Here is an 11997-nt window from a genome sequence, read left to right on the forward strand (position 1 = left end):
TTATTATTGCAGGTGAAATAGGGCTCAGGAGGGACTTTTAAATGTTTCTTTTTTAAATTGATTTTCAGAGATCATTTCCAAAAGCATCATTTCTTATAATGTATCTCAACATGGTAAAAACAAACAAGAAAACAACATAATGCCACAAAGTTTCCATTTATGTGTCACAAAATCGTTATTTCTTGAATCTCCCTATCAAACGGGGAGATTATCAAAACTTAATTTCATGCTTTCAATACTAAGCATACTATTTTTGTAGACACACAGTGATGTCAAAGTACGTTAGATTGAAATATTTTATGTGCGACATTTTTAGAGGAGCAGAGATATTGTTGTGAGATGGGTTAGAAAAAGTATATCTATATAAGGGTTCTCACATTTGAGCAGATTCTCAGACAGGTCATGTTATGTCATTTGAGAAAAGATGAAGTCTGTGTGTGTGTCATGTATGTGCTGATTTTGTTGACATTCATTTCACTACTTTGTTTACTACTTTGGTCGTGCAGTAATGAAAAATCTTTGGCAAATGGCACAGAAAAGGGCAATTCATATAAAAAGTACAAGCTGATAAGAATGACTTCTGAAACTAACAATAATTGATATGACAAACAACAATGTATTGTATAAAAATGATCAAGTTTTGCTCACCTTCATTCCCTCAAAGCGAGAAAGTGCACGGAGAGGACGTAAGGCCCTCAGAGTTCTCAAAGATTTAATGGCTCCCATCTCTGAGTATCCCATGAGGTTAGCGGTCAGGCTAATCAGAGACACCTGTTGTTACATCACACGAAGGTGCACACAACATCTTTTCAAGAAATATGTTCACACAGTTTATCTAGAGAATAAATGAACCTTCTGTAATAAGAGTGGACCAAGATGGGTATTCTAAGATATATTAATTACAAAGTGAACCAAGTCATTTGCAATAATGCTATTTCACAAAGTGAAACAATGCAAAGGCAGGTTTATGCTTTGTTGAAAAACAAAAGTGTTCAGAAAATTGCAAAAGGCACAAAAATACAACCCTGAAATAATTGTTTGTGATTAACATTTAATCTCCAGTCCTTATCTCAGACCCAAAGGCCATTCATTGGTGCAATGTAATCCATCGGCCTCAGACAAATTCCAAAGTTAGTTGTATATTTGTGCTTTTGTAATTTTGTGATTATTGAATACTAGCAAAGGTACCCGGCGTTACCTCCCACCTCTTCCCCTTGCTCTTCCCCTCCCTCCTCACAACCCAACCACTCCAGACTCCCACGCCATCCTTTCCCTCTGAACATCCAACCCACCCTTACCCCTCCTCGTCCCACCTCCTCCTACCCCACCCCTCCCTTCCCTTCCCTCCTCTCACCCCACCCTCCCTCCAGAAGCCCAACCCACCCCTTCTCCTCTCTCTCTGTGCGTGTACATTTCAAAGTGTATGCATACGTAACATTTTAAAGTGTAGGTATACATCATAACTTTTAAAATAAGTTAAACAAAAATCCCCCAAGAATTCCCCGGCTCCTGACTAATGATGTATTTTCTTGTGTAAAGATGGAGGAGGGATCACAGCCTTGCTGAAATAAATACGCTTACTAATAAGAATCACAAATTCAATATAATTTTCAGATTTCACTCCAGATTGACATTTATTTGGACTACACATCTCAATCCTCTAATCTGAACACAGATTTTGATTATATATTTTAATTAGTCCATGAGAGTACACTATGGGGTCAAAGCAAGGCGTTTTTGAACAGGCTGAAACAAAATGGCAGCTTAAGACCCCTGCGAGGTGAAAGCAGGCTGATCAAGGCTGAGCCTGTTTCTGTTTGTCGGTCCGCTAAGTTTCATGGTTTTGGAATTATGGGAGTGCACACACACACACACATGCACACAAACAAAACAAAACAAAACAAACACACACACACACACACACACACACACACACACACACACACACACACACACACACACACACACACACACACTATTATAGATGTTGAGTTGAAAATGCATTTGGTTTTTCTTTGACACCTATTATGATAACTCTAATCTGTTTCGTTGTTTATTTCAGAAATAACAAAAAGTGACTAGCTGCAGTACTGTATATTATAGAGGGCTTAATTAGGTTTCCTCTACAATTACATTGTGGAGGAATACCTTTTGTTTTTCCTCGAGTTTTTCTTATTATTATTCTTCTGCCCTATTTTTCACCTGAGGAAACTTTAAAATCAATGTTCTCAGCAACCATTGGTCCAATTGACAAGACATTTTCATCAAGTGATCAGCTAGGCACGTATAATTTTAAACTGCTAATTATGACGTCATAGGTCACGTGGTATGGCGCCATCTTGGAGAACACCTTCACCTTTGCCCCACTATATCTCCGAAACGGCTCAATATAGAAAATTGAGTCATGGCTCATTCTAAAGAACTCTGCACCACTTGTATAGGCAAACTATAGTCATGGCTCATCCATAGGCAAACCACTTGTATGAAAGCGGAAAGGCAGAGGAAACCGGTCATCACTGCCAGCAGTTTTAAAGTGGCAGTTCTAGTTGTGTCTTGAAAATGGTACAATGTCTAATTTATTTTCATAAGCCTTAAAACTATGAAAAGTCTGTACTTGTATTTGCCTTTCTGAATAACGAACACAACAAGGACATATTTTGAAAAAAGTTAACAAAACAAGAAAGTTGTAATATAAAATTCAAATATAGCATTACTCACTGTCACAATGAAGAAGTCGAGCCAACACCAGGCGTTATGAAAATACTTATTAAATCCATAGGCACACCACTTGAGCAGCATTTCTTGGACAAAAACGTAGGTAAACACATTGTCGGCATATTCTAAAATGATCTTGATGGTCTTTCTTTTTTCAATGTAAACGTCTTCCATAGCCTGGGGAAAGAGGAACAAAAAACTTTTGCCAGTATAACAGAATGTGATACTTCTGGGATTTTTTATTTATTCACAATACTCATAGGGTATATCATTTGAGAAATGCCTGTTTGTTATTTGCAAAATCGAAGATTCGCAAGTATATTGGTTGATCTGTTTTGTTATTAGTTCCCTATCGGTTTTACAGGAGGGGACTATATGTTTTCTCTCCTTCTGTCTGTCTGTCCATCCATCCATCCATCCATCCATCCATCCATCCCACCTGTGGTTTTCCAAGACATTTTCCCCTATATTCTAAAACATGAATGAATGAATGAATGATCATTTTAAGGCCATCTTCCCCGCTAGAGCAGGGGTTAGCCTTGCAGGCCCCATGACAATCATGGTTCCCTGTTTGAGGCAATGTTTTTATGGCCGGATGCCCTTCCTGACGCCAACCCTTTGTCGCCTCTTACGATGCGCAGGGATACGGTGTACCTATTCTAAACCGGGGTACATACCGGGACTGGGTTCACTATATTTTAAAACATATATAACTGAAACTGGGTACATGGCTTTATTATGATAACTTATAGAAGAAGTTAGAGTTTCAGGACGTTTCGTCAATTTTACATGGAGTTACGGTATTCCCATTTTGGGCTTAGAAAATATCAAATATTAAACATGGGTCAGTTTTCCAGACTTTTCCACACTTACCCTTTAACATATTCAATTAAAACTTGGTACATGGCTTTATTATGATAAGTTGCAGAACAAGTTCTACTTTCAGGGCGTTTCATAAATTTTTAAAATTTGTTATGGGATAATGTAAAAAGTTGTAAGTCTTTTGAAAAGTATTATTCTGGATAAGTATTATTTTCAATAACTATTTCAAAGCATGTCGATTAGAGTTAAGTATCCGTCCCCTACAGATGTCACTGAAGGGGACTAAATGTTTCCTTTACATTTGTCTGTCCATCTGTCTGACACTTAGTATATACCATTATTATTCAATTATTATTACAGGTCACGTTCCAGTTTCAGGCTGATCTTTGCATTGGTAACACAAGTTGAGCCCCTTCGTTTGGATTACCAGCCACACACACTCTCACAATACCTCACTTGAGTTTTTGCCACTTAGTTGAGCTAAAAATGGTGGAAATATTCTGAAACTGTAACTTATTCTGTAGCTTTGAATAACTAAAATAATTTTTCCTACTGTATATGACTCACAATTGCTGACTGGTTGGAACAAGAACATTTATTGGGACCAGTAGGGGCCATGAATTCCAAAGCAATCCTCACTGTGTGCTTATTTTGTCTGTTTGTCAATCATGCTTAACTCCTATCAGAACTCCTATACACCCCCAAGCACGCACCGTCCTTTTCACGTTATTGTGTTTTCTCCCCTCTCCACAGGTTTTTTTCCCCTCCAAGGGTACCTCTGTTGTGTCCTTCTTCACTGTTGTTGGTGTGTTTCCCACATTTTCACTATGCTTAAAAGGTTTACAAGGTAATTCAACTGGGAGGAGGCCATTAGCAGCATCAAGCCCTGCACAATTGTGCCAATATCTAAGTAACACCCCACCTCCACTACTTCTCAATACCTATACTAAATCGATTTGAAAACTACCTACTGTTTCTGCTGTCACTACCTTTGCAGAAAGGATGGATGCACTACACTGAATGAATGAATGAATGATCGTTTTAAGGCCATTTTCCCCACTAGAGCGGGGGTTAGCGTTGCGGGCCCCATGACAATCATGGTTCCCTGTTTGAGGAAATGTTTTTATGGCCAGATGCCCTTCCTGACGCCAACCCTTGGTCACGCTCTTACGATGCACAGGGATACACTACACTGATCAGTGAAATACCCCTGCCTGACTACCATGCTAAATCTCCTCTTCCTTACTCTGAAACTATGGTTACTGGTCCTGTCAGTGTCCATTCTGCTGAATTTTTACAGTTTTCCCTCCTGAGAGCTTCTTTCTGTATCCATCTTGCCCACTCAATGCATCCTATCCTGTCCCTCATTCCTCACCACACCCATTGTTTGTCCAAGTCTGCCTCTATCTTGGCCTTCAACTCTGCTGTTGGTGTTTTCTCCATCTCTCAACTGTTCCTTTTGTCCTGTTGTGTCCTGATCCGTTCAGTGTACCAACTCGAGTTCTTCCATGAGCCTCGCCCAGGTATACAAAAAAACAGTCCTTCATTAAGCAACTATGCTGATAATGTATTGAATTACTAACCAAGGCTCCACTGCTGAGTAGAATCATGAAAACAATGAAGGTCTCAAACCATTTGTGCTCCACAATGCGCAGGCACGCTTTCCTGAAAAGGAACCAAGTCCGACCCTTGGCTTTCTTGACATCGACCTGGAAGCAGTGACAGCGCTGCATCCAAACTGAAAAGAGATGGGGACAATGAGAGAATTAGAAAGAAGACTTAGCAATCAACCACCAATTGGCTATCAGATTCCTTGTCTAACATTTCATTGAACAAGTCAGGCCTGTCAAAATGGTTTCTTAGAAGGTGAATTGAGCATATGGATCCTGAAACAATTGGGAAAAGGAGAGACTCGGTAACCAGCTATGTACCCAGACATTGTGCTTATTATATCAAAGGGTAAAATACAACAAAACAAGGACCCAATAAAGGAATCTGTACCCCATCACACCCTCAGATAGACAATCCTCTGGATCGGATGATTCTTCCTCTTCCTGCACCATTTCCTCATGCACCGATTCAGGTTTGAGATCTATGGTGCTGCATTCAGACCCGTCCACTTCATTATCCTGTAATAAATAAATAAATAAATAAATAAATAAGCAGAGCACCTCACTTTTCACCTTTTTCACTGAATGTGAGCAAATCAGGAAAGTTGTACAAGTTTGAACACCGAGCTATTCCATGCAAGTAGCACCATTACCTTCTCATTATCTTCTACATCTGATATCATTGCATCTTCCTCGGTGTTGTCAGGATCAACAGAAATGGAAATAGACAAGCTCTTGTTATCCACAGCAACGGTGCTTTCTAAATATTTGCATGCAATGTTTGTGGCAGTGCCATGAACATCACTTTCGCCATTTTCCTTCTCCTGCTGTTCTGCAATGTCAACACTTGCGTAGGTTGTCAGGGATTTCTTATCCATTGCATCCTGAACAAATTGTTCCATGGGCAAGGCTTGTTCGCTTTTGCTCCTCAACTTGTTGGGCAGAAAACCTTTTATGTAAGCGATGGCCTTTTCAATACGCGCAACAGCAATCTGCAGATTGTTTTCATCACCATCTTCATCTGGAGCTGCTAGGTTGTCACCACCAAAGGAGCTGAGCAGCAGTGCCAGGAAGAGATTGAGAACCTTGATAGAAACAGGATATGGTATGCATAACTGCTAGTTGATCAACTGAATCATCAATGTAACAGAGAAGTAAAGAACTGTATTGGTATGGGTGCTTACCACCAAATTACCGATGACCATGACCATCATGAAAACTATCAGACACATTGCCTGCCCTGCCACCTCCATACAGTCCCACATGCTCTCTATCCATTCGCCACAAAGCACACGGAACACAATGAGGAATGAATGGAAGAAGTCATTCATGTGCCAGCGTGGGAGTATGCAGTCTTCAGCAATATTGCACACGCACTCCTTGTAGTTCTTCCCAAAGAGCTGCATACCAACGACGGCAAATATGAAAACGATGATGGCCAGTACAAGAGTCAGGTTCCCGAGGGCACCCACAGAGTTTCCGATGATCTTGATGAGCATGTTGAGCGTGGGCCAAGACTTGGCCAGCTTAAAAACCCGCATCTGCCGAAAATAGCACAGGTTGAAAGAATTGCTTGCACAAGACTTGCTAGATTGAAAGAGATCACAAGAGATCTGTCATTAAAATAGTTGACTATTAAAATTTTTCATGCACCACATTGTTCACCATATGCAAAATAAAGAACAGAGATATACTTACATTATCTTAATCCATACTACACAGGAATAAGCAATATAAAATGGTACAGGAAAGGAATTTCTGACCACCAAGCTCATATGGAAATTCCATCCCAACATTCGACACCTATTTCTACCCGAACACAAGAAGACATGTTACATCCCAGGTCGAAACTCCCATAGAAACCAATACAGACCAGTAGGACATTTATATGGGTCTCTATTGGAAATCACAGTTTCTACAGGAACTAGTAGAGTTTCCAGTAGAAAGCAAACCAGATTCGGTTGAAACCAATGCAAACCATTTGATGCAACTGGTCTGATACCCAGAGAAACCAAAATGAACCTTTAAGTTCAACGGGTCCCGGAGAAACTATAAGAGTTAAATGGTCTGAAAACCCATAGAAACCAAAATACTTCAATTATATTTTGTTATTAACGAATGGAAAACGACAAAGCAACAATGACAAAAGATGACAAAGCACTGGTACAGTTCATCACTACTGGACATGGGTTAAATTCCCAGTCTGTGCATATAACCTTCCCACATATGTCGATTGGTCATTTTCAATCCTGTTCATTTATATATTGGTATTCTATTGGTCTCATACAGGTGCCCCACTGACCTGTTTTTTTATTGGGATAGAACTGGTCCAGTATTTCACTTTCCTTGTTGAAACCAGTAGATCCAACTGGTCCGATTTTCTAAGGGATTTTTTATAGGATTTGTCCTATTGGTTTTCTATGGGATTTTCGACCTGGGATACCATTACCATCATGAAAGAGTGGAAAGTCTTGCCTGTACTCCTCTCAACTCACACCGGGACTCTGCTCGCCTGTACTGCCAAAATGGCGTCCTGCCCTCCGATAATATCCCTGGCCGATGACGTCAAATTGGCGCACTCCTCAGCCTATTAGAGCCTCCGTCGGTCGCCGGGTCGCCCAGGGCCATGCCCACTGCCGCTCTCACTACTCCTGCTCCTTCTTCATAGCACATGCTATCTGAGATTGGTAGGCCTTGCGGAGGTGTAAACGGTGGTGGCCGATTGTGGCGGTGTTTTTGGCCTGTGTCCGTTTTCTTCCAAAGGGGAGGAATTAGTTTTTAGTAATCAAATTAATCAAATTAATTAGTAATCAAAGAATTAGAATCCAAAACTGTCTTTCCCTCGTGGTCCCCCTGTGCTGTGTTCCTGGATGTCTTTTTGTTGAATGTGTTTTAATGAATGTTTCCCCCTGTACTGTCTTTCCCTCGCGGTCCCCCTGTGCTGTGTTCCTGGATGTCTTTTTGTTGAATGTCTTTTAATAAATGTTTCCCCCTGTACTGTCTTTCCCTCGCGGTCCCCCTGTGCTGCGTTCCTGGATGTCTTTTTGTTGAATGTGTTTTAATGAATGTTTCCCCCTGTACTGTCTTTCCCTCGCGGTCCCCCTGTGCTGCGTTCCTGGATGTCTTTTTGTTGAATGTGTTTTAATGAATGTTTCCCCCTGTACTGTCTTTCCCTCGCGGTCCCCCTGTGCTGTGTTCCTGGATGTTTTTTTGTTGAATGTGTTTTAATGAATGTTTCCCCCTGTACTGTCTTTCCCTCGCGGTCCCCCTGTGCTGTGTTCCTGGATGTTTTTTTGTTGAATGTGTTTTAATGAATGTTTCCCCCTGTGCTGTCTTTCCCTCGCGGTCCCCCTGTGCTGTGTTCCTGGATGTTTTTTTGTTGAATGTGTTTTAATGAATGTTTCCCCCTGTGCTGTCTTTCCCTCGCGGTCCCCCTGTACTGTGTTCCTGGATGTCTTTTTGTTGAATGTGTTTTAATGAATGTTTCCCCCTGTACTGTCTTTCCCTCGCAGTCCCCCCCTGTGCTGTGTTCCTGGATGTTTTTTTGTTGAATGTGTTTTAATGAATGTTTCCCCCTGTACTGTCTTTCCCTCGCAGTCCCCCCCTGTGCTGTGTTCCTGGATGTCTTTTTGTGTGTTTTAATGAATGTTTCCCCCTGTACTGTCTTTCCCTCGCGGTCCCCCTGTGCTGTGTTCCTGGATGTCTTTTTGTTGAATGTGTTTTAATGAATGTTTCTCCCTGTACTGTCTTTCCCTCGCGGTCCCCCTGTGCTGCGTTCCTGGATGTCTTTTTGTTGAATGTGTTTTAATGAATGTTTCCCCCTGTTCTGTCTTTCCCTCGGGGTCCCCCTGTGCTGCGTTCCTGGATGTCTTTTTGTTGAATGTGTTTTAATGAATGTTTCCCCCTGTGCTGTCTTTCCCTCGCGGTCCCCCTGTGCTGCGTTCCTGGATGTCTTTTTGTTGAATGTGTTTTAATGAATGTTTCTCCCTGTACTGTCTTTCCCTCGCGGTCCCCCTGTACTGTGTTCCTGGATGTCTTTTTGTTGAATGTGTTTTAATGAATGTTTCCCCCTGTGCTGTCTTTCCCTCGCGGTCCCCCTGTGCTGCGTTCCTGGATGTCTTTTTGTTGAATGTGTTTTAATGAATGTTTCTCCCTGTACTGTCTTTCCCTCGCGGTCCCCCTGTACTGTGTTCCTGGATGTCTTTTTGTTGAATGTGTTTTAATGAATGTTTCCCCCTGTGCTGTCTTTCCCTCGCGGTCCCCCTGTACTGTGTTCCTGGATGTCTTTTTGTTGAATGTGTTTTAATGAATGTTTCCCCCTGTACTGTCTTTCCCTCGCGGTCCCCCTGTGCTGTGTTCCTGGATGTCTTTTTGTTGAATGTGTTTTAATGAATGTTTCCCCCTGTACTGTCTTTCCCTCGCGGTCCCCCTGTGCTGTGTTCCTGGATGTCTTTTTGTTGAATGTGTTTTAATGAATGTTTCCCCCTGTTCTGTCTTTCCCTCGCGGTCCCCCTGTGCTGCGTTCCTGGATGTCTTTTTGTTGAATGTGTTTTAATGAATGTTTCCCCCTGTGCTGTCTTTCCCTCGGGGTCCCCCTGTACTGTGTTCCTGGATGTCTTTTTGTTGAATGTGTTTTAATGAATGTTTCCCCCTGTTCTGTCTTTCCCTCGCGGTCCCCCTGTGCTGCGTTCCTGGATGTCTTTTTGTTGAATGTGTTTTAATGAATGTTTCCCCCTGTGCTGTCTTTCCCTCGCGGTCCCCCTGTACTGTGTTCCTGGATGTCTTTTTGTTGAATGTGTTTTAATGAATGTTTCCCCCTGTACTGTCTTTCCCTCGTGGTCCCTCTGTACTGTGTTTCCCTCGTGGTTGTCAGCTCTTTCACGAGCCTCGATTCAGTATAAAAAAAAAAGATTAAAAAAAAGTGTGATCACAACATGAAAGAGCAGTCACACAGAGTGTAATGAGAGAGCCAACCCACCACAATTCACAACCTGCACCAATGTCACAATATTAATTTAAAAAAATCTTTATTGAAGAAGCCCTGAGGAATTACCTTGGTCACATTGAAGACCTGAGGAATAGCATCCTTAAATTCGCTCTTTACGGAATAAATACGATGGAGTTCATTAAGAACACCTCGCCCCACGCAGTCGTGAGAAAAAAGGACATGGGAGGGGTCTACGAGCAGCAACTTTGCTTGGTCGAGATGATGTAAAATGCTGTAATATTTTGTTCAAATACTGCTAAATGAAAGGTTTTTTGAAAGTGACAAAAAGGCGATTTGTGTTTTGCAGTGTTCAAGTATACAATTCAATTGAAATAAAATAAAAAATTTAAAGGCTGTAGAAAAAAAATGTTTTTTAGGAAGTTTACCACTGTTGATGCAGCGTCTTTTACACCACCGTACGTAACACGTTGCATTAGTTATTGGCGCCTGTGCCCTATATGACCGCTAAAAACAGTAAGTTTCCTGTTTGGAATGATTTTTTTATTTATTTGACTGCCAGGCAGGAGGACAGACCAAAATAATGTATTTCACTGCTTTCTGCACGTTCAGGACGACATTCAGAGCCAAGGTACTGCTAAGCTACAGGTTCGTTTTCCTCTCCATGTCACGATTTGTATTCAAAATATAACGTTCAATTGAAATTAAGTTGGTCCTCGATTTATTAACTGACGTTTGTGGACAGAGAGGCAGACAGACAGAGTGACCCAATTGCTTAACCTCACATTTTACTTCACATACCATGGGTAATAACGTAGTATAACTCCTTATTGATGTAACTGCACAATGCATTATCACAGGGTGACAGGTCTGGACTCCTTTTTGGCCATTTGAATGGGGTTGCGGAATGAGCAACCCCATTGAGCAATGAGCAATGACTGTGGTACAATTTGCCTGACTGGAAAGTGGTAATTCAGGAATTCCCTCACAGCCAGAACATAGGTTTGCAGTTCAGCAAGTAAACCTCTTCCATGTCTTTCCAATTCTGGAAAAAGGTAGTCTACCTCAACAACAACTTTAATGACCACAATTTATTCCACTAGGGCATGCCCGTACTATATATATATCTAAAATTATATCCCCCCCCCCTCTATTTACATGAAATGGTTTGGTCCATTCGCAAAGCCAAAGCGGACGGCTTGCGAGTACGGTGACAATCCCCCCCCTCTATTTACATGAAATGGTTTGGTCCAAAGCGAACGGCTTGCGAGTACGGTGACAATCCCCCCCCCCCCCCTCTATTTACATGAAATGGTTTGGTCCAAAGCGAACGGCTTGCGGAGTTTGGTAAAGAAATCGCCATAGCTCGGTAACTACTTGTCCGATTAATTTAAAACCTTGAAAAGGCACATCCTCGGGTCCCCAGCAATATACCTGGCAAGTTTCAAGTATATCGGACCGGTAGTTGTCGAGAAACAGCGGTCGCATACACACACACAGACACACACACACACAGAGATTACTGGAATTATAGATAGATATCCTTGTGGTATTGGATGGAGGGGAGGTTCGGCCTTAAGTTTTTCATGAACTGGCTCGCCAATCCTATTTTTCCTCGACACACAACCAACCTGTCCACCAAGTTCTGTCCGACTCCATCCATCCGCAACTTTTTGAGATATCGTGCTATATATCAGTTTTAGCCCTATCACTCAATAGTGAAGAATCACTTTTAAAAAATCTATGATCGAGATCCAGATTCGAATCTTGACCAAAATCTACTCATTTTGCCTATGTTACATACCCAACCTCTAGACTAGACGGATTTATGGAAAAAGGCCATGTATAACCTTCTCGGTGCATTTTTGGGTAAAAGTTGGGAACCTCACTTTTTAACATAATTAG

The 11997-nt window shown here is 41.6% G+C and overlaps 1 protein-coding gene across 1 annotated transcript in view; it reads right to left on the bottom strand.

Moving 5' to 3' along the window:
• LOC137416790 (sodium channel protein type 4 subunit alpha-like) overlaps window positions 1-11997 on the bottom strand; it is a 170623-nt gene that overhangs the window by 33894 nt on the left and 124732 nt on the right. Inside the window, exons 15-20 of the mRNA XM_078783297.1 lie at window positions 6332-6688; window positions 5801-6232; window positions 5549-5666; window positions 5121-5275; window positions 2719-2892; window positions 649-771 (exon numbers count right to left, since the gene is read on the bottom strand). Coding sequence (XP_078639423.1) covers window positions 649-771; window positions 2719-2892; window positions 5121-5275; window positions 5549-5666; window positions 5801-6232; window positions 6332-6688 — 1359 coding nt within the window. The remainder of the gene's footprint in view (window positions 1-648; window positions 772-2718; window positions 2893-5120; window positions 5276-5548; window positions 5667-5800; window positions 6233-6331; window positions 6689-11997) is intronic.

This window comes from Myxine glutinosa, chromosome 1 (genome assembly GCF_964187855.1).
Source record: "Myxine glutinosa chromosome 1, kmMyxGlut1.1, whole genome shotgun sequence".
NCBI lineage: Eukaryota > Metazoa > Chordata > Myxini > Myxiniformes > Myxinidae > Myxine > Myxine glutinosa.